Source organism: Crocodylus siamensis, chromosome 5 (assembly GCF_052110815.1).
Source record: "Crocodylus siamensis isolate JL-2025a chromosome 5, ASM5211081v1, whole genome shotgun sequence".
Classification (NCBI taxonomy): Eukaryota; Metazoa; Chordata; order Crocodylia; family Crocodylidae; genus Crocodylus; species Crocodylus siamensis.
Window position 1 is genome coordinate 7,529,647 of NC_143399.1, and position 25,681 is coordinate 7,555,327.

Below are 25,681 nucleotides of genomic sequence, written 5' to 3' on the forward strand. Positions count from 1 at the left end.
TCTATGAGAACCTTTGTGCATCTGTATCTAATAGAGTCCCGTATTGATATTTTTTGGTGTGCACAATCTTGGCTTGCATCGCACAGCCATTATTGTAGTGCTTTGCTCTTCACTGAGCCAGCCATCATGCTTGAAAGTATAGATTTTAAATACACTTCTGGGTATTCAGCCTTATAACTGTTAATGCATCAATTCAGAAGAAAAGCGTAGTCTATAGGAGACCTCCTCCCCTTTTGTGGGGTTCATCACCTAATATAGCATAATTTTTTTGAGGAAGAGGTGAGAAATCCCACTGTATAGTGGGATTTAGAGCACCCAATCAGGAAAAATTGGCTTCCTTGTTAGGAGACTGTGTGCGTCTTTTTTAGCACTTTCTTGTCCTTCAGCTGCATCGTGAAAGAACAAGCGGGGAAATGAGGAATGATACAGACTGATCGAAACAGCTTGGGAAACTTGTAGGTACAGAGTAACCTGACTTCAGAGTGCCAACTTAGCAAAAAGAAAGGGTAATTGGAGAGGAAGGAGGCGTGCCTCGGGAAGGAGGAACCTGACCTGTGCGCCTTTGTTCTAATTTATAAGATGTACTGAACTTCATGTGTGTGCCCCCCATGGCCTCCTGGGAAAACCAGGTGGTTGGTTTCTCGTACAGAGTAGCCTCTTGTTCCAGATGTCCTGGCTCCAAGTTAGGACAGTTCCCTATTATTGTTCTTTGTCAAGGTCTGTGGCAGCGAGACCTCGAGGAACTATAAGGGATTTGAACCTGAGCTAACTGTAACCTGTGTCACATGCTCAGAGGCTCTTATTTGCCACAGTTTGTGTTTTGGTGTGGCATCTCTCTTCCAAAGCTCAATTCAAATTTGGAGACTGTAAAATCAAAGCTGGATTCTCTATTTTTGTATACACACGTCAACCTGAATGGCGTAGAAGAGATATAGACAGATAGATATATAGATATATATATTCTAATGAAACCAGGGTAAATAGAGAAGGCAGCTCAACTTCTGGGGCCTGGAAGTGAATCCACAAATGAAGCAGGCTGCTTTGAATAGGGTAGCCCTGATTTAGAGCTAGGCAGGTCACCTTTCGTGCTCCACAGCGTGTTGTAGCTTTTTAACTCTTCTTTCCAGCAGGAAGCATAAAAGCTCAGAAATGTTCAGGATGTGGTCTCCTGCTCTTGCTGGATGTTTGTGGCGTATTAAAAATAGAACCACGTAGTATATAGGGCTTCAAAAAAAATGGAGAGATTCTTGCTGGCATGAACCTGTATGCTCTACTTTATGGCACAGTAAAGAAGCTGTGGACAGGTATAAAAATTTTGCTTAATGGAAGCACTCGAAGGACAAGAAAAGAAACAGCATGAGGGTCAGATGGTACATATGAGGGCTCTGCAGCTATATTCTGCTTCTGTTGGGTGGGGTGGAAAACACCCCACAATGGCTTTATGATTAGAAACAACCAAGGCTGCAGTTATATAAGCCCAGGTTTCTGCATGTGTGCAGAACTTGCTGCAGATGTAGCATGGGTTGAAAAGGGAGGCCAGCAGTTGCATCTCTGCTCTCCATCCTTGTTGGGCTGCCTCTGTTGCCTGAAAGTATTGCCCAGTGTGCAATTGTACAGAAAGTGTCATTTTCTCCCTCTTTGTTGCCACCCCCAATATATGTATAAAGAGGGAGAGACGACACAGAGTACGTGATGTACCTATTTTGTCTCTTCTCAATAATTCCAACGTATTTTTACATGCTTTGAGAGAAGCTGCTGCTCCAGGTTTGTCTGTTGTGTAATTTGACTGATAACAACGTGGGCTTGCAACCTCCTTTCATCTCTTCCTCTCCCGAACACTGTACAAACAGGCAGAATATTTGCAAAGTCTGAGAACTAGATGAACTGGAGTGTGTAGGTTAAAAAAAAAGCCATTTTTATAGGCAGCAAAATGAAGAACTGAATTTGTTGCACAGCATTAACATGCCTGCCACAGTTGCAAAAGAGTTGGGAGAAAGAGTGGCCTTTTAGATTAGCACGTTGACCTGGGATACGGGAGATTTAAGAGATCTGCTACAGATTTCCTGTATGACCTTGGGCAAGTCGCTTAAAAGTCTCTGTATTTTGCTCAGCATGTTGCAGAGCAGTCCCTGGCCTTGGCCTGACTATGTATTTATACATCATCTAGCACCATAGGGCTTGGGTCTCAGTTGGAGACATTATTGTAGCAACAAGCAGTAGTACTAACAAATTTTATTTTCTTTGTCCTGCTAGATGCCACACAGTTGGTAAAAATGTGAACAGAAATCTCTCCATTTCCATGCATCGTCTCTCACAGAAATGTATAATTCCAAATCTTTGTCCTAAAGACATTGGGAAGTTTAAAAAAAAAAGGAAAAATGCTTTATAAAAATAGTGATTTTATTGTATTATGTATTAAAGGCTTTCCATTTTGAAACGCATGAATTTGACTTTTTGTCATCTTGGATCACTCATGTTCAGCACAGTTATGGCACCCTGTAATTGTGAACTCGCTAAAAATATTAGAATATCATTTTAACCCCGTTAGACCGTATTCTGGAACCAGTATTTTGTATTAATGCTAAAGCTTGAAACCTGTATAACAATGACTGCCAGTTCAGGATATTTTCTTTCCTAGGCTAAGCCTTTTTTCTGCATCAATATTTGAAATATTAAATACATCTTCCATAGGAAGAGCGGGAAGGGCACAGCATATGAAAACTGTGTGTGGCGGGATATGTCAAATTATAGAGGGTGGTTAGATAATGATTCATTTCTGGGATATTGGATTTGCCTTGAGGCAGAATTGCTCTAAAGCTGAATTTTCCTCTTTTATTTCATGTTCATGATGTATTTATTAAGTAAATAATAGCAGTCTCGTAGTGCGGTGCCTAAGCTTTAATAAAAAAAACATGACTGACAGCATGATTTGACAGTCATGTTATGGAGAAGAAAATGGTTACTGGGGATCCACAAAGACTGCTTCCTGGGCTCATTTTAAGGTAATTTGTGGGGGGGAAATCCACATATTTGGCCAAGGTAAAATTCGGTCCTTAATTCTCACTTTGCCAGTCTCTGCTGTGAATCCCTTTTAATTGCTATTTATTATCACAGTCATGCCCAGAGGTCTTAACAAGGCTTGGGGCTGTTTTGTGCAAAATGCTGTATAAACTTATATGAAGATCCTCTGCGCGCACAAGGGTTTTTGCAATTCATGACCTGAATTTTGCAAATACTTTTAATGCATGCTTAATTTACTGCTATGAGTAGTCCCAGTAACCGGTGGTACTATTTACAGTAGTTTGGTAGTGTGTGAGTGCAAATCAGGACCTGCATATGGGGAGGGGGAGGGCATGTATGTGCGCATGAGCACTCTAGAGGCAAAGGTTTCTCAGGGAGATATCTTTTATTGGAGCAGCTGCATAGTTGGGATAGTTATACGAGCTTTCCTCTTATGTAATTCCTGGACCATCCCAGCTGCATCACTCTAGTGCTACTGTAACGTGTCCATACGTGCGGACATAATACTAAAAGCTAATGTATAATATATATTAACTGTACGTGTCTCAGTGGCTCCAGTTGGCTTCAGTGGGACTACACACATCTGTAACATTAAGCATGTGCATAGGTTTGGATTTAACCATCTGATCCCACAAGCAGCTGTAAGAAATCCTTGCCTTCTGCATCATTGCTAGGTTGGGCATGATTATTTTCTCACTATAGAAGCTACTTTTTTAACAATGGCTGTGGATGCCCAGGAAGAAGACCTTGCATTTTAAAGTCTCTCTAACTTTATTCCAACTATGTAGTTGGTCCAAAAAAGATAATCACCCTACAAAATCCTTGCCTCTTGCACATTTCTGGGCCATCACAGCTACATCATCACTTTTATACGACTGACCTCTGCTATGGCCCCATTTGTTTTCAAATGTAAAGCATACAGCTTGCAGTGCTAATTAAAGTGCTTTCTGGGGTAAAGTAAGAGTTTTGCATTATTTATCTAAATTCTTTTTATGGACGAACGTTCTGAGTTTGTTCATTAATGACTGCTTAGAAATAATATAAAATTAGACCTCATGAATTGTTCATGAGGTATAATTTACCATGAACACTTTTCCTGGCATTTAGGTGTTGTGAACAATTTATTATGCATAGATAATATTTTTTTTTTTTTTGATTTCCGAGCGCTAGAAATAATCTGTCCAGATGAACGGTATCCTTTCCATCGTTCTTCGAAATTATTTTTAGATTGCGCTTTCTTAAGAACAGCCCGGTTGTGGAGTCTTTTACAAATATTGCCTTTTAGCGCTGTGAAAACAAATATTTATTTTTGGCGACTAATCGTTACTGTATCTTTTCCCATATGTAGCAAGGTCAGTGGGATTTATTTATAAAGGGAGTTACCCGTGTTTCAGATGACAAGAATAGGGCTTAAGAAAACAGTGACATCCAGGCAGTTTTCAATGCATGTGCACAGCCTTCTTCTCAGCCCCACACACAGACACACCGCGACTGCAGAAAACAAATGTTGGAAATATGAAACGTGTTTATTTGCATGCATTGAGCCAATGGCTATTGTTTATGCATGCAATAGGAAGATAAGGCTGTCTTAATCTGTCTGTGGGTAGTTTTCTAAATGATTCATTAACTGTTCTTTGTAATTGTAGATGGATGTAACATATTTACTGTAATAACAACTGAAGATTAATGTCAGTTAGCAGTAGCTTGTTTAAGCCTTACAATAGTTGTGTTTACATGATACATGCAGGTATTCTTTGCATTATTGCTGCAGCTAATATTTTAGCCAAGAGATTAAGCTCCCTGAATTGGTTTGGAAATATTTATACGACGACTCAAAAGAGAGAGACGTCTCAAACATCATTTAGGATGTCGGAGCTGCTGTGGGGGATTTTTCTGCCGTTGACGTTTTGGAGCGGGGAGTTGCACCGCGCTTCATGATTAGCTGTGCTTTGCAGACCGGTGCCAGAGCTCACGCAGGCTTCCCAAGCAGCTGAGCATTTCTTTGTGAAACCTGTCACACTGAAATGCCCTGTAGTTTGCAGGTATATTACCATAGTGAAAAAAGTAGCACAATGAGACATAATTTTAGAAACCAGGGGTCTGATGAGCCATCCTGAGAAGTGGAGACAAGGCATGCCTTTATTTAATAGGTGCAGCTGTAAACTTGACATTTGTTTTTCTCACCTTTTGTGAAAGATGATAAATCAAATGAATTTTTCATAAATCGTCGTCAGTTACTCTCGGTCTCAAATCAACGTGTTTTATATAGCATGTGAAATAATTTTTTCTGAGCTATCGTACACATACAGTTTTGTATCTGATTGGCATTGCTAATACTGATCTCCATACAAAGGGAATAAAAGACTAAGGTTGTTGCCAAATGATTTAGAAAAAGGAGTTCTAGGGTCATCTCAGAAATTAAAAAGTTGAGGATTGATCTGCTTATCTTAGGTATAGCCAATAAGACTTTTTAAAAAGGCACCGCAATAGATTGCTGGTCTTTACTTTCTTAATCTTTTCCTAACAAATAATGTTAGAGAGAGAGCCCAGACCATCATTTCCTTTAAAAAATCATTCCTTTTAATACCTGGTCATGTAAATATAGATGTTATGGTAAAGTGCTTGCAGTGTAACGTTTTAAGAGCAGAAATATTTATCTAAATCGGTTTATTCCAACCGAAATTCTGCAAAAGTATTAGGAATATTAAATTAGATATTAAAGACTAAGGTTTTAAATGTGATGGGTATAATGCATTGTTTCAGGGAAATATACTTCTGTGTATAAAGTATGCCCTTGAGGCTAAGTGACTATATATTTGAGTGGTTTGGGGGGTTTTGTTGGTTTTCATTTGTTTGTTTGCTTGAGTTGGTTTGGGGTTTTGGGGGGTCTGGGGGTAGAAGCAGATGCTGGGCACCAGTATCTACCTAGATCTCTAACCTTAAAAAAAATACATGCGTGGTTCTCTCTACAAGACTTTTTTTCTGGAAAATGAGCTAATCTTCAATAATAAGAAAGATACTTTTTGTAAAATTATAACCGTTAAAAGAGTTTACACAATTAAAACATTTGAAAGCAAACACCATGTCCAGGAAATTAAAGGAGACCTTTTTTAAGGAGGCTGTTGTGGTGAATTAAAATTTTTTTAAAAATGTGTGGTGTGGGGACCACGAGACATGAGTGGGCTACTGAGGAACATTTTTCCATATGGTTAATGAATTTATTTTTAAGTAGTAGACAGCCTGCAGTAATATCCAATGCCTCTTTTTATATTAAATGATAGGAAAAGTATTCCAGCTAAGTTGAGTAGACCCTGTTGTACCTCCAAGGTTTAGAAGAGGCAAGTGGGGTGGCAACACCTGGAAAAACATTTGGGGCTTTTATTGCTACTGTCATGAACAAAGCACATCTTTACATTGGTTAAATTACATGAATAAGTCCAAAGTAAACATTATTCTTTCATGCTGGTAAGGACAGGTTTTGCAGTCTCTGATATAGAGCTATGATTTTTCTACATAAATCCTCCAAAATCCCTTCCATACACAGGAAAGGCCTTTAAATAATTTAATGATAAAATCCGTGCACTTCAGATATTTGTGATAAATGCTTCCGGTAATATCTTTGAGCTCGCTCTCTCTCCCCCAGTTCTCCTGTAGTGATATTACTATTAGCAACTCACAGCATTACAGTAACTTTGGTGTTAGCAAATTATGGGCCTAGTTTTCTTTTCATGGTAGTGGAAATCTCAAGGAACTTTCACGAAGCTGAGCAGGTGGATAGAGACCCTGGCTCTGAAAAACCAGTCACAAACGTGAGAGATCTGTAGTAAATAAGGAAATACCAGTAAAAGGCATATATATTTGCTCAAACACAGCCTATTCTTTCTATGATGTTGCTGTCTTTGCTTATACTTTACCTTGGTTAAAAATCGGAAGGCTGAGCAACAGAAAAAAACCCACAGAAATACAGTTTTTAAAGAGTTTGTGCAACATTTAAAGCAGGCAAAACAACAAACTTTGAACTTTATCATCCTTTATATATTTTAAATAGGGGGTCAAGGCCTAATTGTTTAGCAGGGGTATTGCTTCTGTTACTAATAAACAAATGTGAACATTTTTTTAGTATGTGGCACTGAAGACCTGCTCCTGCTGCCACTGAAGTAAGTGGCAATATTTCTATTAACTCCAGAAGTGAAGTATCAGGCGTGAAGTGCCTTCCATGAACTTTCAGCTTGCTGTGTGACGGTGGTATTTTTGTGATATTAATATCTATGGCGGGGATTTCAGTACCCATGGAAAGCTGCATTTTTCTGTATCAGTCTCTAAGTTGAATCTGGTTAGTTATCAACTATTAGTTGGGTAAAATCCTGGATTTTGAACCCTGTGGCTCAAGTAAAATTTGAAACCGGCCAAATATTGCATCTAGTAGAAAGCACGATGCAGAAATGTAATGACCAAAACTGCAAAAACACTAACATATGCTGAAATGAAATATGTAAAATAGTCACGCTTTATCAAAAGAGGGTGACTCTACTTCACTGACATTTTTTTATTTTGTTTTTTAATTGAGTTAGATGCCAGCATAAGGCTTGATCCTGTGAAATACAGAGCATGCCCGCTCCCCATGGAAAGGAGGGTGTGGGGGGGTAAGAGTTAAGGTCATTCAGCATCTCAAAGGGTTGTTCCTGTAGGAAGCATGGACCAAGATTTTGTTTTCAAAGTCAAGTTGGTGCAGTTGTGTAGATACAGTATAGGTGATGGGATTATGCTCAGTTCAGCTGCTCACCAGAGCAGGGGATAATGACATCTTCAGCAGACGACCAGCCAGGCTTCCCAGGGTTGGAATAGGTTGTGGATTGAAGGTTACAAAGTGGAAGGGAGATGGTTTCTTTAAACATACTTGGAGCTGTACTTTAAAAAAAAAAAAGATAAAGCCTTTAATTAGGGACCCCAGATGATGCTGAACAAGGCAGGGAGGTTTAGACGACCCCACTGAACCGTCGTGGGGGGACGGAGATTGCTGCTACAAGATCAGTAGATTTGGCCTGGGAAGTTCAGACTGGAATCTGTTGAATTTTTAATAAGTTGCTATATGCATGAAATGATCACCTGGATGCTCTGATTTTTTTTTTTTAAATTCTTATTATTTTATTCTGTTTTTAACTAGTTTTGTTCTATAGGTTTGTTGTGATATTGTGTTAAACACCATAGTGAAAGGTCTTTGTTCACTGCACTATCAAAGCATCTGTTTTTCACTGGGACCAGTAATTTAAAATGAGCACTGAGTGTATTTCCAATTATGAACGGCATAGATGAAATATCAAACACAATATTGTAACCACATCAATTCACAGTCACTTTTTTTTTTTGTCTTTTCTATTCCTTCCTGAAGTTAAATCAAGTAAAAAGAATCAGCTGGATATCAGTCTAGATGTGAATGCTCCTATACTCCTTTCCCCCCCGCCCCTTCCTTCTCCTCCAAAGTTTTGTAGGAAATTACTAAATGTAACTTGTCACAATATGTACCTTCCTGGCTTTAAAAAAGAGAGTGTGTTAAGTCGTAAGTAATTATAATAATTATAGGATCAGATCAACACAGGGTTCAAACTGTATAGTGTCTCAGTACTTTAATTCTCTCCTGAATTTTTCTGTGATGTCTAAATTTCTTTGGCCTGTTAGTAGTGGCTTTTTCTTCCCCCTGGTAGCACTGAGTAGCTGTTTTAAGCCTTTCATAAACTTGAGGCTTTGCCTGGCTGAGGACATTTCCCACCAGCCACCACCCCTGTAGCTGCGCCAGTGCAATCCACCATTTGTACAATGGGCTTACCCCAATTTGAAGATGAGATAATGTCCAGCAAAGATAATCTCGGCTTTCCTTTTCAGCACTAGAGATTGCAGTTAAATTGTAGTTGAGGCAAACCCAGCATAAGCTAGGCCCTGAACTGCTGAAACTCTTTAAACTATCTTTGCTGCACCCTGAATTGTTAAAACAATTGTTAAAACATGCAACTGCAATCTTTTAACTTGAAAGTTCTTACATTGTTAGGTCCCGATCCCGCCCATAGACACATGAGTAACTTGACTCATGCAGTTAATAATATTGGCAACAGTGGGGCTACTTACATAGTTTATAGTTTCATGGTTTCTAGGGTCAGAAGGGACCTGAGCATATCATCAAGTCCGACCCCCTGCCCTGGGCAGGAGTGAGTGCTGGGATCATAATACCCCAGCCAGATATCTATCCAACCTCCTCTTGAAGACCCCCCCGAGGTAGGGGAGAGCACCACCTCCCTTGGGAGCCCTTTAAAGAGCCTGGCAGCCCTAACCATAAAGTAATGCCTCCTGATACCAAGCCTGAACCTGCTCTCAAACCATTTGTGGCCATTATTCCTTGTTATCCCAGCTCATGCCTGGGGAAACAGAGCCTCACCTATTATCCACAGGTCCCCCCCCGGTGAGACGGCCACTAAATCCCCTTTTGGTCTTCTCTTGTGGAGGCTGAATAGATTCAGGCCCTTTACTCTATCTTCATAGGGCCTGGCCTGCATAAGTATTTGCAAGAATGGACCTTTATTTTGTAATAAAAAAGGATCATCTGGATCTGTTTATTGGACATTGTAGTTTGAAATGTTGAGATGAAAAGAGATTTAATCTGTACCCATATCCGATAAGCCATTTGGAAGTAGCTTCTCTAATTAAAGAAGGAGCCCTTTGTTTCCAGCACCTGTTAAAATTACTCACACATATGAAGGCTGCAGATTTGAAGCATTATTCTGTAAAGAAGTACCAGCTGATTTGGTGAAAAATATAGCTAGCAAATACAGGTTGTTATTGGAACCAGGAACCATGCATCTTGCAAGACCAAGGAGTTATTTATTCAAGGTAATCCTAACCCCAACACTTTGGATTGAATGCCCTTGGTTAAGTTGTTGTCAGTGCACTTTGCAATACAGCCCGTTTATCTTTTCATATAGACTGCTATACTTCATCTGATTTAATAGAACCGTAATTTTAATTATTATTATTACCTTGAATTATAATTCAGTTTGTCGCTTAAATATACATGTGAGAAAATAGTTACAGAATGAAAACAGAAATTAACTGCATTAATTTTTTTCCCCCCTGCATCTTAGTATATGCTCAGAGCCAAAGACTAGCATGACCTACTTTACAACAATAACGGAGGAATCAAGCCAGGGTTTGGGTTTTTTTTTTTGTTGAAGTGTCTAAATTGGCCGTGAATGCTACCTACTCATTCATTTATCAGTATCTTTAAAAATAGCAATTGTATCTGTGAAACTTCAAGCAGTGTTTTTGCTTTTTATCTTTATTTAGATAATTAGCACCATGGAGCCTCAGGTGTCGAATGGCCCTACATCCAATACAACCAATGGACCCTCCAGCAACAGTAGAAACTGCCCTTCCCCCATGCAGACAGGGGCTGCCACAGACGACAGCAAAACCAACCTCATAGTCAACTATTTACCCCAGAATATGACACAGGAGGAGTTCAGGAGTCTGTTTGGGAGCATTGGTGAAATCGAATCCTGCAAACTCGTGAGAGACAAAATTACAGGTATGCACTTATGTATTTTGGACATTGGCGTAGCTGGTGCGCATTTCTATTTTACGTAATCTTCTAGACAGCTCAAGTTCTCAGTCTTTCAAGTATTGATGGAGTTGCGCATGGTGTCAACAACACAGTATATACCGGTACTGTTTGTGTCCAGAATGGGAAATGTGGAAAACAGCCCAGTAAATTTCCTGCAGGTGGTATACCTTCTGTTTTCAAGGGTGCCGATTGTATGTAGACACACTGTAGATGTTTATTCTTAGTCCAGCCCTCATTCAGAACTAGAAAAAACAAATAGCCAAGACTGATCTGAAACACATAACTTCTGTATAGTTAGAGAACCCATTTTACTTAGCATTGGGTTTCCTGATGCTCTTCCATTTTAATTTACTTGCACTTAATTGTACAAGGATAATCCATGCTTTTGACTACAGGTTTATGTTTGTAGGTTTATTCTCTGAAACAGTTTCTTTGCTTTAGCCCCTTTTCTCATGGAGTAAGCCCCGTTGGTAGAGCTCTCTCCCCATAATTCAGAAATAAATCCCTCCATAAGAGTCGAGATTCTGCATCAAAATGAAGAGAAATACGTACATGCTCTCGTAGGAGAGGTCCGGAGAATTGAGCATGTTCAGCATGTCCTTGCTGCTGACGTGTTGCAGCCGTAGCTAGTAACGGAGCAGCGCACAGCACATCATAAAAAGAGGCTGCAGAATAAACCAGCCACTTTCCAGCAGCTTGTGAGAGCTGTGTGGCCTGATTACTTCCGTTCAGAATCGGGAGTGATTGAAACGTTGACTGTTTGGTGCTACGCAGCTGGGGATGCGCAGGATAAATGCATGGCCATTATAGCCACACCCGGCCTTGTCCGGCAACCACATCTGCGTTCCCCGATACCCAGCCAGTCACAGGATGTTGTGCAGGGAGCAGGTTTGATTCGAGTGTGCCATGCTCGACCGTTCATAACGATCCTGAGCACCTTTCCTGCCGTGCTACCTATTGCATATGGGCCTGCACCCATATGAGACAGCACCCACCCCAAGCCCTGGAGATGCTCTGATCCATTTTCCTTAACTTATAGCAAAGAAATCTTCACTCCTTGAAACAGAAGGATTCCAAAAAGCGCTGTCTTCTATAAAATGCACGCTTGGAGGCCTAAAGTAAAAAATGAAAAATTGGCATGAGCACTCTATATAGAGAGAGAATAAAAAGGGGAGGCATGTAAAATACATATTTTTATTTATAATTTTAGCATTCCACTAACCCTTGTGCTAGCAGTATTTGGATCATCCACCTAGCACTCTTTAAAACAAAATGGTTTTTTTTTTAATTTACTTTTTGACATGTAACAGTGTTCAAGTTCAACACCAAGAATAAATGGCAGTAGCCTAAGGGCAGATCAAGTCCTCAAATGTCTAGTCCAGCTGAGTTCTCTTTTGCACATTGTCCATGATGCATCTATTTTAATACATGCTTTTGATTAGGACTTGGCTTCAGGTGTATGAAGGGGTAGAGGCATCTTGACTTTTACTTTACTCTTTTTTTCCCCCCCTTTGTTTATTTAAACCATGACTTGTTCCATTGGTTTAAGAGCAGTGCTGCACGTGTGGCGAAGTACCTAGTGCTATAATATATTTCCCTGGATCTTTGTCCTCATGGCTGTCATTTAGCTAAAAAAAAATTGTGTTTCTTTCCAATCAAAAAAATCTGAGAAACTAAAATTACAGCTCACTTCAGTTGTCCTGAACAAGCAGACAAACATTAGAAGTTTTTACTTTTTAAAAAAAGCAAATGCTACTGGAAAGAAGTACTTCTGTTTTGGACTTCGATCATGAAAGAGTACTTTCCAACTGCTGCAAGGATATTTTTTGGTTGCTTGGATAGCTCAAACTATATGGTACTTTTTTTTTAAATATTGTCACAAGTTACTTCTGTTACTTCTCTGCAGGGATGAGAACCCCTCTATTGAGGGGTTTGTTAAAGAAATGTGTCATTTTATCTCTTATGTATGCATTCCCCTGTATTTCAGTCTGCTTCAAGGGTTCTGTTTCTTTTTGAAGAATCTAAAATTTTTCCTGGATTATTCCTTGCAGTCATTAGAAATCTTGGGCATTCGGTTTTTCAGTATGGGTTCAAGGCTTACATTTTTAAAAAATGCCTAAATGGTTTAGGAGCCTGTGATTTAAAGAGTGATTTAGTTACTCAGGAGCCCAAGTTTCCTTGCAATTCAGGGGTACTCTGCAGCTTAAGTGTCTTAAGGCGCTTTTGAAAATGGAAATTAGGCCCCTTTGAAAGTATTACTTTCCGGTAATTTTCCGTTGTCCCAGTCCAGTCGCGTGGTTTCAGGTTGTAGAGAGGACTTTATTCCAAAAGGCTCCATTTTGCTCAACTTACACATTTTAGGGTGTCTTCTGCATTTGATTTCCTCACTGATTTGTTGCTATGTAATCTGCCTTGCAGTGATGACCGATGCCACCACACCTCAACCTTGCTTTCTGGCTTCAAAAATCCCTGAGAGCAAATAGGACAATGAAGGGTCCGATGGAGCAGGTGGAGCTCCTGGTCTCTAGGGGAGTAGCATAGATGCCTGGAGAGCCATTCTCCAAATTCAGCAACATTTCCTTCACCTTGAAACCTGGGGAGCAGCAGAGGTTAAACTGCTTAATATAGACTCATCAAAACCTGGAGTCATTTGGCTGTCGGTGCTGATCAGTAGCACCACGCAAGAAGTATGTCCTTAGAAGGCATGACGAATCAGTATTTTCACCCAGGAAGGCACTGACAAATAAAAAAAAATACATACAACAAGACCCGATTTGTGTAGCAGACCCAGTTAACCAATTTGATAGACTCTTGGCCCATGTGAACAGCAGCAAAATGCAAATACAAAAATCAGACTTGAAGTACCTTTCCAAATCATTCCATGCGTGTTTTATTATAGGGGTGAGGTCCTATAGGAATTATCTTCTCGGTGGGTATCTTCTTTTTTTATAAGCAATCAAGTACTGTTGAATTCTTTTTTGGCGGTGAAGGTGTACTACAGAATAAAATTAACTGTCTTGCCCAGTAGAGTCTCATGGCTCGCTTGTGATCTAAGCTCAGAAACAGGCATTTATTTTCAATCCCATGTGGATATTGGCTGCTTTTTTTCAGATTTTCCAGTTTGTGGAATATATGTTAATTTTTGTTTTTGTCAGTAACACAAAAAATACAAGGCATCAGTCATCTAGAATGCATTTAAACAAGTGCTGGCATACTGTCCATGAAAAATATGAACTTTTTACATACACGTCCTGCTTTCCGGTAAAGTAAAAAAATGTGACCATAAAGGAAAGCCCAAATTTGGACTCAGTTAGCTGGAAAGGGACATTTAAATGAGTGCTTGAAGAAAAATTAAAAGGGCACTTTCTAAATGTAGAGCTAAAATTGTAAGCCTAGCAGAGTGATATTATAAAATCTCCAAGAGGGGGAGGGGAGTGCTGACGATTTAATTGGTGCAAGTAAAATATCTAGTTTTCCCCATTCTGTTAAGGAAATGCACAGATTTTAGCAAGATAGTGTTTAGACTCCCAAGATATTTTTTTACAAGGAGTTCAAAGCCAAACAAAGTCTGTTAAACATACAGGGTCCTCCTGAGAGATTTTATGTTCAGGATTGCTTTATCATTATTTTAAATAGGGATTAAACAGTTACTGTATATTAACAATAATCATCGCTTCCACGTCTTCATGCAGGTCTTTCAGAACAGTAGCGAATTTAAAAAAAAAAGATTCCTGATGCTACCCCTCGCTCTGGAGAGACATATGTTTAAACAAGCATATTCCTTTACTGAAAAAAAATGCTAATTTGGTACTACACTGAACTTGAGTTGAATAGGAATGACAGCTTCTAAGACAGCCTTTAATTTGGTATTCAAAACCAAAATTGTAAACTTCAGTTTTGTTTGGTAGCTTCTCAGAACAGTCAGGATATACAGTAGCATTTTTAAAAGATGCTAATGATTTGAAAGAGGAGCTATAACTCAGGCATACATTTTAATTATGGGGGAAGGGTAGCCATTGAAAAATGTATTTTAGTTGCAGTGAATTTAAGGGAATGAGACAAGGAAAAGCGGAAAGACCAAAGATATTTTCCTTCATTTGGCAGAGATGTTTAATAAAAGCAGAACTTGTGGTTGTAAAATGTGCTTATTAAATTCTTCATTTACACTACCTAATTAATTCTAGCATTTTAAATTAACAGTGAAACTGGTCCCTGCTGTACCATTTCATAGCTGCAGCATATTTCGTCCAACAGCCCAGTTGTTCAGGTTTAATCAGCTGCTCTCCAAAAATGAAAAAGATAGAACTTGAGTTAAAAAAAAAAAATGGTACAAACATTTTCAAACAATTGTAGATGAAAGGAGATGGCCTTATAGGTGGAAGCTGTTGCTGTAAATCATTGGTTCTCAAACTTCTGAGGGTCACGCATCCTTCTGCCTTTTTTAATATCGCCTCGGTATCCCTCTGATTCCATGTTACGAAGAATAAAAAGAGTCATTCTTTATGTTGCCAGAACCATAGTGTGAACTCTGCAGTAATCAAGAGAGAGTGTCAAGATGTGCTACATTTTTTCCTCCTCATTTTGATTTCCCCTTTACCTTTTCTACATTCTCATTTCTTCCTCTCATGTACCCTCTATAAGTGCACTGCATGCCTCGGGTATACATACCCTAGTTTGAGGAACACTGGGTTTTTGGGGGATTTTTTTAGGCAAATTTGGAAGCCAGTGCTTAAAACCCAGTTTAAATTACAACCAAATTGCAGATTCTCTGTGTTTGTTTGATCTGTCTCCAAATGGAGCTAGTGGAGAAATTCTCATTTACTGTACTTACCCAAATATAAGACAACCTGGAATATAAGATGACACCCCCCACCCCCGTAATTAGTTTGTATAGCTGGAAAATTTATGAATTTGTTATAATGTTCCAGGTTTAGAAAATAAGTATTGGAGTATCTTGCTACCCGTACTGCTATAGCAGGGAAAGCGATGGTTGCAGGGAATCAGGTACCCCCCCTTGCCCGCTGCGCCCACTTGCTTTCCACTGCAGCCCCCCTGCCACGTGCACCCCCAGCTCCCCACAGCCTCTGCCTCTTCCCCTCATCCTCTTACTGTCAGATGTTGCCCCTGCTGCTCCATCCCAGAGCACAGCAAGGAGAAGGTCAGGCCTTGCCTGGCTGTGCAGCAGTGTTGGAACTGCTGATTGCCCACCAGGCAAAGGAGTTTCCATGTGCTCCGTGCCCTGGAGAGATCCCAGCCTGAGCTGGAGCTGAGCTGCACCTGACAGTAAGGGGGAGGTAAAGGGGAAGCAGGGCAGGGAAGGAGCAAGAGTCTGGGCCAAAGTCAAAGCTGCAGCAGCCACCTGCTACCCCCTACACTTCATATGCAGATATAAGATAAGGAAGTTTTTCCCATGCTGATTGTGGGGGTGGGAGGGGGGAACCTCATCTTATATTCAAATAAATATGGTACTTAAATGGGAGCATTGGGCTCTGAATTCAAAGTGACTTTTGAAAAGGGCATATTCAACTTGTCTGGGGCCAGATATTAGTATTATTTGAAGAAAGGTCCAGTTGGTGCACCGTCTCAAAGAGGTTTCCATTGCTGCAGCTCAAAATGTTTGCTGCTGGTGATTTCAGATATTGTTAGGATCTTATAACAAATTGAATGAGCCCAAATAATGTAACTTTATTATATTTAAAATTCTGTTTCTGTTTATTGATTTGTTAATGTATGGAGAAACTTCAAAATTAATCTACCACAGGGTTGGGCAGTTATTTGGGCCTGGGGGCACCTGGGACCCAGATTGAATTAATTGGCAAGTGCCCCCCCACAGGCCGGATGCAATCAGCTGGCGGGCCAGATCTGGCCTGCAACCCATATTTTGCCCACCCCGATCTACAAGGTACAGATTATATTGCACTAAAATCTTATGAAGACCCAGATGCTTTGGGAAACAGGAAGTTCCATATAGGATAGCAATATGTGAACACCTGTAGCATATGAAACGATTTGCATCTTCTTTGTTTGTATGCTATATTTCCACACTGGTATAATCAGAAAGTTTGGTGCTTCCCTGCCAAGATGGCACAGCAGTAAATTGTGACTTTTGAATTTTCACCCAATTCTGTGAATAAAGCATAGAGAAAGATTGCCACATTTCATTTATGAGATCTGTCTAGTGTCACAGTAAGATTTCAATCCAGGTAGGGTGTTTGAGTCCCAATGGGTGGGTGGTATAAGCAGTGATGCATCCAGGGTAAGGGGGGGGGGGGATGTACAAGCCCTTGGCTAGAAGTACAGAGATCAACTCTTATTCATTAGATGCTAGAAAGGAACTGTGTTGCTTAAACCAGTGGCTGGATGCTATGGGCCTTAAACTTCCTGCCCTGCATCTGCCCCCCACCTAATGGCAGACCTAAAAGAAGAAGTGATTCTGATCCGGTAACCCCAAAGGTTTCTACCTGCGGCAATTGGAAGCAGCACGGCTGTGACGCAAGGCATATCCTACCATTGCAGGGTGCAGAAGGAAGCTTTGCTGCGGGCAGTGCTGCTGCATCCGAGGCCTTCCCCATAGGCACTGGTAAACGATTAACCTGAAGATAAAGCATACATGAAAATCCTTTAAGGCAGCGTGAAGAGGGAATAGCTCCTTTGGCAAGCATGCGAGAATTTTGTTTTGTTTTCTTTGTTACTCCCTGTGGCTCACCAGCACACAACACAGCGGTATTTTTGAAGAGGGAGAGAGCCTAGATTTAATTTAATGACTAGCAGTTTTGACCAATATCAGATTTGTTGGTGCTCAACTGGTGATGCCTTAGAATTGGGTCAGGTGTTCAGAGAGTGGCTGCTTGACACCGTCTGAAAATGGGGCCTCTTCAAATGGTTTCTGTTTGAATGTGCAGAATTGCTAAATACCTCGGGAGGCTATACCTGGGATCTCCATGAAGAGTCTTGTTTTCACAAGAGCAGAAGCCATTATCTGCTGTTCAAAGCTGCAAGAGTAAATCTGAGATCTAGGAAGGAGAAGAACCAGATAGCATAGTGCTAACTAATAGGCTAGGGACAGAAGTTACACACAAAATGATACAAGTGATCAGAAACCAGTTCAGATCTAACACAATAGAAGTTCAGTGCACATACACCGTTTTCAGAATGGCTAAAACCAATTTAAGATAAACCTGGATAGATGAGGTAGTACATTTACCTACCCTGGAAATCTTCAAGAGGAGACTGGACAGTCACCTCACTGGGGTCAGTTGACCCCAGTTGTCTTTCCTGCAGGGGGGCTGGACCCAACGATTGTGCAAAGTCCCTTCCAGCCCCTTACAATCTACGAATCTACGTAGTATCAGACTTAACTGATTTAGTTTAAATCGGTTATATTGAACTTCGGTCCTGGCTTCCCTCCAGATTCAAGTTAACTCATAGTCCCCCAGCATCCCAGGATGCTTTGCACCTCCCCAGCGAACCTCCCATGGCAGTGTGGGCAGGCTAACCGTGGCCCAAGTTATCTGCTCTAGCCTAGCAGGGAGGTATGCTCTAGCACCCCCCGGTTTCTGCAGGCACGTGGCTGCTTTTCCAAAATCAGAAGCATTCACTGTTCACTTGCTTTTTGATTTGATCTGTACATCTTAGACTAACCTGCGAAGATTGAATTGATTCAGCCTTGGGATTTTTGACTGTCTGTACTTAGCCATAAAAGATGCTTCTTCTGCTAGAAAGAGGCTTCTGAGAGTCTCTTCAAAGCTGTAATAAGCAGGTGATGACAAAGAAACTCCATATCTACTGCTTCCAGTAAGCATCACCCTTCCAGCTTGCCCATTTGTCTGTAGCCTGGGCGGTTTGAGTTTTTAAGTATCTTAATTGGAAGTTCTGGTGTATGGTCAGCTAAGCTAAAGAAATGATCAAACTGTCCCTCTTGACAGCACGGGGGAAAATAAAAACAGAACTATAATGTAAGGAGGTAAAGCCATACCAGAATTAATCATTAGAGTCAGTGGTAGTTAATAGTAAATGGGGATAGGAAATAATTACATAATCAAACCTGCATTTGGATAATATTACTAGAAAGAGGTAAAAAGAGCTTCTTTGTTTTGATAGCAGAAAAAATCAGTATTGCAGGGTGTAGACCTTGACTTTAGGATGAAAGGAGCTAGAGTTAAATGTTGTTTAATCTTATATCTATATAGGATGGGAAAAATATGAAGAACGGTGTTTCTTTTTATTCAGGGGAAAATATTACGTCTGTGATGTTTGAAATTGAACGTTGTTGCTGTTTATTTAAGGTCTGATTTCTCAAGACTACAAGCCGAACACTTATGGGCAGTTTGTAATTACGGGCCCTTTATTTAAATTTTCTATAAGAAACTTGGCAAAAGGACTTGATACAAGTATTTCATCCGAGGGAAAAAAAGATGCAAGGGCCAAATGCAGAAAAGCAGAACTGATTGTGAAGCACATTGTATATTTGATCCTAAATGATTGAATGTCCAATTTGAACACTAACAGTTTTTAAGATTTTTTTAAGGACTTGTACAGTGGTTTTGCATGGAAAGTTTCTTCCATTTTGAGATACTGCCAGTTTTAGTAGTATTCCCCATTTTAAGTGCATTAAGTAGATAGGATTATATGACACAGGGATTATGTTAGATAAGATTTCAAAAATTGTTTAGAAAGGATAAAAACCCATATGCTATGTGGCATAAACCAGCTACTAACAGCATTTAGAAAAAACCTCTATTTGGGACAGTTAATTCCATCATTGCAAACTATGGAGGGATTTTTGCACCTTTGAAGCATCTGCTACCGGTCACTGTTAAGATACTGAATTCTTTAAGCTAGTCTGATTTAATATGGCAAATGCTTTGTTCCAGTGTGCCTAAATGTAAGAGATCCTAGCTCTGAAAGTAATAGGATCTTTCCAACAGAAAAAACACCATGTGCAGCCATTGTGGAAGCTGTGCCACAACTAGTTAATGTAATTGTAAAATAGTGATTTGTTCTGTTATTTTTTTAAAGGTCATATTTAGTACCTTCAAAATGGGCCAGGTTATAGATCCTTCAAGAAACATAATATTTAATTCTTTTTCCGGTTTCCTTGAAAACACGGGTCTCTGGCTCAATTAATATTGGTTAAAATGGAAAAAAACTTCATTATTATAGGCATCAGATTGACTATTCTGCCAGAGTCCATTTATCCGGAAACTAATCCCAAGTTAAGTGAATTAGCTTAAGGTTTTGATGAGGTGACTCGTAGGTTAACTTAACCAATATGGCTATTTTATCTAAATGTTAGTTTTCTGTGTATGAGTCAGCAGTAGAAATGCAGTGAGTGAAGAAATGGTCAAAAAGAGTAAGTGCAATTGCAGCCGAAACTCAAATGTGCTTAGAAGGACAGAGAGCCAGCTAGCAGTATACAATATTATGTGTTAGGGCTGAACAAAGAAAATTCTTGTAGTTGATCAAATGGAGTACAAGAAATATGTTCTAATTTTTGTTTTAAAATCCATTTGTCTGCGAGTAATTCATGAGTCAGAAATGCTGCGGTTTTATGTCAGTGGGACTGAGGGATTAAAATGCTACAAACATATTTAACCTATTAAGAGTGGAAATGCATTTTGAATTGTGTACTAAATCTAAAAGGCAGTTATAGTTATTATTCTGAATATCATGTTAACATATTAAGAGATGTTTTTTTCCTAATTTGGTGTCCTGATGTCCTTTTTATACCACTTTCCTCAAACGTATTCTGTTCTTGAGCACAGATGAACCTAGTTTCAATGCTGCATATCCAGGAAAATCTCTAAATATTGATTATCTAAACGAACATTTGTGTTAAGTATCTGGAGTGCATTCATTAGCATTGGGGAAAGAAATAGTAATCAGTATCTTACTGCTGGATTTCAAAAATGTATTTGGAATGGCTTAATGTCTCTTCTGAATGCAGAGGAGAAACGGTCATATTTGCATCCGTCATTTTCTTTTATCGCCTCGCTGCAGTAGTCTTATGCATAGTCTACACAAGCAAACAAAAGAATTTTTGATTTGTTGGCTACAGGAAAAAAGCCATTGAAAAGGGATGTTGGGGCAAGTGGGGGAAAGCATGACACTTGTGCTGTGAAAGACCTTTCTAATTAACTCCAGCAGTTTCAAATCTGAGACTTTTCTGAAGTGTCTTAAATACCTGTAATGCTTGCATAGCTTATTCTTTACATATGAACTTCTTGTTTTGAGTAAATAACACCACTGGCCCATCATCTCTAATTACGGGGGATTTGAGGTACCTCAACAGCATGAGATGCACCTGTGCTTCTGGAATTGTGCTTTCCAGTCCTAATGTTATTTTTATGCATGTGATTTTATCTACCGGATGCAGTGTCTTGTGGCCCCCTTTTCTATCCTAAAAGTAGGACATGCAACATTATTCCACTTCTCAGAAACAAGTCTGCAAAGAATCCGTCAGAGTCCTGTATTGTTGAGCACGGTCCGCTCGCTTCTCTCCAGCATTATCTTTCCCTTTTCTAGAAGCATAGAGCCGATACCCAAGTGCTCATGCCTGACTTCTTTTCTGTTTAACCCTTCCTCTTTTCTTTCCATCCAGACCCAGAGCTGACAAAGACAGAAGGAAGGAAATGACCAGAAAGAGTTCCCAAAAATCAGTGGGAGGTTTGGCAGCAGTTTCTGCAGGGTCCCCAACTTCCAGCTGAGGCTTGGCCTCATGGAGAAGACAGATGTGTTTCCATCCTTTCCTCTGCCAAGACAGGGGGCACCTTTTTTTTGTCTTTCTGAAGACCCTCCAGCTTTCAACCATCCTGGAGAATGAGTTGGCCTAAATGCAGCTGCTTATCCCAGGCAATTTGTACGGTGACAAAAGCTGTTCGTGGCTGGTTTGTTGCTGAAATGGATATAGCCACTGCTCCCACTTCCCACATGACCATCCTTCACAGCACTAGGAGTAGTTAGGGCAAGAAACCAAACTGGTTTCAGACTGACAGATTTGTGAGTGGGTTTAAGATATGGTTGCATTAGGTAGCTGCGGACTGGCTCAGTGACCCAGGAGATCCCTTCCACTTCTTTTTTGTTCCACAGTTTGGCCATTGTTTCTCCATGTCCTAGAGTACTGGGTGTTTTCCCCCACAGGTAGAGGAGCTTTGTGAGAACTGTTTCCATCTTGGACTTTTGGGGTGACTAGCACGAAGAGATCCTGAGGTCTGTCGGGAGTCTACGTCCCCAGCAATTCTTCTCTTCTGAATCCCCGATCAAGTCTCTTGACAGCCCTTGAGCTTGCTCTTCAAAGTTCACATGCTCAACCCCTTCTCCCTCCTCCAGGATGATAGGATTTCATCAAGTGAATCTGACCCAACAAAGGACACCGTTTCTGGTGGCCAACGTAGACCCTTTCCATCTTCTTCTCAAGCAAAATTACAGTTGCAGTACTGTGACAGGGTTTTCCCTGAGATACTTGAGCATGTTTGTAGTTGTTGCACTGAGGTCTTTCCAGGCACAAATCCTTTCCAGTGACTTGGCCATTGGAAGTTTCAGAGGTAAAAGCCCTGTGCTCGCATATTCCAGACCTTCCGGTCAAAGGTTTATTTGCTCACGGTCTCTAAGTTTAAGAGGAATTGGAGATTTGGGTCTTGTTATGTCTCTGTGTACAAGCAAATGAGAAGGGATTTGGACCTGTTCTTTTAACACTTTCTCTTAAACCTGCACACCTCTCAGCCCCCAAGTCAGTTCACCTCCCATCCCCCCAGTTCAACCATGCTGTGACTCACCTGCTAGCACTCCTTCTGTTGCCCGCTGTGATCAGTGCAACCAGCTTCTCCTTAGTCACACACACACAATCCTGCTTTCCCTGAGTGGGGTACTATAATATCCCATCAAAATCATTTAGGATAAGTCCTATCTGCTTTTCTTTTTGGCTCTTCTGTGTCTGGGGATATCCCGGACTTTGAAAATGTCCAGAACCTTGTCCAGACAGGAGAATGGGCACTTTAATTAGCAAGCCGTGCTAATTGAAAGCACCTGAGCATCACGTGCATCAGTGTCCCTGCACTGAAAAATGGTGGTGGGGCACTTTGCACTAAAGTTCACCGAACAAGTTTTAGATTAAAGCGCTTCGCCACTGTTTTTCAACGTGGGGACACTAATATATGTGATGCTGGAGGCTGCTGGAGCGTGGTAATTTCCGTGCTCCAGCAAACTTGATTACACCGGATTTATAGCACATCACAGCAGCCTCGCTGCATGTCTATAAGGGTTCTATATCTGTCAACAGGTTTCAGCCTGTTGGATACCATCTCAAGTCCTGGTTCCATTTCTTACCCCAAACAGGCCATTTTTCACTATATGGATCATTTTACAGCCACGGTGGACCTGATTTCCTGGGCCTTTTTCATCTCAAGTGCCTGAGTTACCAGTCTTTTGACTAGATGTCATTGTGTGCCTTCATCATCCAGTACCTTTGTATTTTTGTCCAGTTAGGCTATATTACAGTGTGTCTCTTTCCTTTACCACCGTTTCCCTGTTTCTGTAACTAGAGATGCCAAACGTTTGGGGTCCCTTTTAGCTGATGAGGAGAGTTGAGCAGAGAAACAAAGCACCCTATTCCTTGAGCTTAGCTCTTCAGGCATGGGAATTTATTTTTGCACCCTTTCATTTTTGCATTTGTTTGAACAGACCTGCTTTTCCACTCTTTAGCGGGACACGGTACTCGTTTTGTAAGTGCTCGGGAGGGTCCCCCATTTGGCCTCTGGGAAGTCCACTTGATGGTGTTATCTCATGGTGACAGTTTCACAATAGGGAAATGTCTAGATCATAGGCTAGAATATGGGGTTTTTTTATTACATATATGCCTATATGCTTGTTGACGTGAGTTCAGAAAGTTTGTTAGTAGTTTGTTTTCCGGGCTACTGCAGAGACAGATGGGTGATGAATTGTATCGGCAAACTGAGCGGCAACAGGATCCCCAGCTCTGTTTTACTAAAAGGATCGCTGCTTCCTGGGGCGTGAAGGCTGACGCACCTGTTCCCAAGTTGTATAAAATGGTGGCGTTGTCTCCACGTGCAGTTCTGAAGCTTCATCAGCTGAATCTGAGGATACCTCCTATGCTCGCAGGTTTTGAAAGTAGCAAAAGGCAACAAGCCTTCCTCCTTGGGTCACAGTTTGCGATGTCTGAGGGTTATCTTGACCGTCTCTGCTGGCAGGTTGGAAACGGGAACAAAACAATTGTTCCCTGATAAGTCCTTTTTTTCCTAATTCTTTTCCACCAGTATCATTTCCAATGATCCATCTCTCTTTATTATTCACTTTATTTCTGTATTTTTTTTTTCTTGCTTCATCTGGAAGCCTTTCATTCTTTTAAAAAAAAAAAAAGTCACATTTTCTTGCTTCCTGGTAGGTTGGACCAGTAATGACAAATTTGTTTGATTATCCCTATTGGTTGCAATTGACTTCAGTGGAACTACTAATGTGCAGATTAGGCTGACCTGAGATGGATCAATGAATGGATGGATAGAGTATCTAGAGGTATCTACAGATATAGGTAGATGGGGGGGGGGGTGTATGTGTATATATAGCTAGCTATAGCTATAGATCTAGAGGTATCAATAGATGGATAGATAATCTGTCTATCTATCTATCTGTCTAATATATATGTGTGTGTGTGGTTGCATATGATTTTTAAGGCATCATCTCTTTAATATTGTTAAAGGGAACATCTTTGCAAAGCCACGTGGCTGTATCCTGGATTTTGCATCTTTTCTTTTTTGGCCAGCCATTGAGTGTAGCTTTTAACCAGACCATCCAGGCATGATGGGTATACACAGAAGTCCTCCATGCATATTGCACGGTGTTTTTAAACATGTAAAAAACCCAGTTTTTATTGAGGTGGAACCTCTGAGCCTCCCTGCACTTTCCAGGCGAGGAAGCATGGGGTGCCCGCAGCGTCTTGAGGCTGCTGAAGACTGCAGACAGCAGCAAGTCAGTCGAGATGGAGCCGGGATAAGAGGCTGTCACTCAGCCTCTCATTCTGCCCCCACTTACCCCTCCCCTCCTTCCCCCTGGCACTGAAAGCAGGCACCGCTTCTGCCATAGGCCAGGCAGCAGCTCTCACCCAGGCTGGCAGCCTGGTTCCAAGCATCTGGTCCCCAGCCATGCAGGATCTCAGGGTGTGTGTGTGTACATCTCACCTGCACTGCATCCCCCCATTGCTGAGAGCAGTCACCACATCTGCCCCAAGGCTGAACATCAGCCCATCTGGCCTGATCACTGCTGTCTCAGTTAGCTGGTGGGAGCAGGACAGTTTGCCGTCTTTTGCAGACTTGGCTAGTGCTCCCCAGCTACTCCGGTGCTGCTGGAGAGCACTAACAAAGCCCATGGGATACGGGCAAAATTGCCAGAAACTTGGCTTGCATACAGAAATTATTTAAAGTGCTGTAGGCTACTAAAGTGCTGTAAAATACAGCACTTCAAATTTAAAACTTCATTTAAAGTGCTGTCCCCATTTTTAAAGTGCTGTAAAGCCGTGCACTTCTGTTATGTCACTGCAATAAAGCACTTTAAATGGTGAAAAAAGCAACTTTTGTACAATACCCAATATTGTTAATAGTCACGTTTGTGACATTAGAAGGAAAAGGAATTGCTCTGCCATCTCGCATATGAAAGGGAATAAGTCTGTCATTCTGAGTCTTGAAGCAGTGAGGGGTTTTTTGCGGGGATGGGTTGTTCATTTGGGGAGGAGGGTTGTTTTTTGTTTCTTGCTTTGTTTTTTTGCCCAAATTCTCCTCTCCTTTGCTGAGGTTTTAAATACACTTGCTGAAAGTATCATGTTGAAACTTGTATATTAGACAAAGAGGGAATGACTGTGAATTGGTTGGCTTGGACTTCACAGGAATTATTAATACATTTCAGTGAAAGAACTGGCTAGTACATGTGCACAATGAGGTGGCAACGTTTCTCTGGTGTAGTGCATTACCCTTTTCTTCCAAAAGACAGTATATAAAAGAATATTATAAATAGTAGAATATTAACCATTAGAAAAAGCCGAGGTGT

The 25,681-nt window shown here is 40.7% G+C and overlaps 1 protein-coding gene across 7 annotated transcripts in view; it reads left to right on the forward strand.

The window, feature by feature from the left end:
* ELAVL4 (ELAV like RNA binding protein 4) overlaps window positions 1-25,681 on the forward strand; it is a 111,802-nt gene that overhangs the window by 45,978 nt on the left and 40,143 nt on the right. For all 7 annotated transcript variants that reach the window (XM_090048591.1, XM_090048589.1, XM_090048593.1 and 4 more), the window contains exon 2: window positions 10,354-10,594. In XM_090048591.1, coding sequence (XP_089904717.1) covers window positions 10,354-10,594 — 241 coding nt within the window. The remainder of the gene's footprint in view (window positions 1-10,353; window positions 10,595-25,681) is intronic.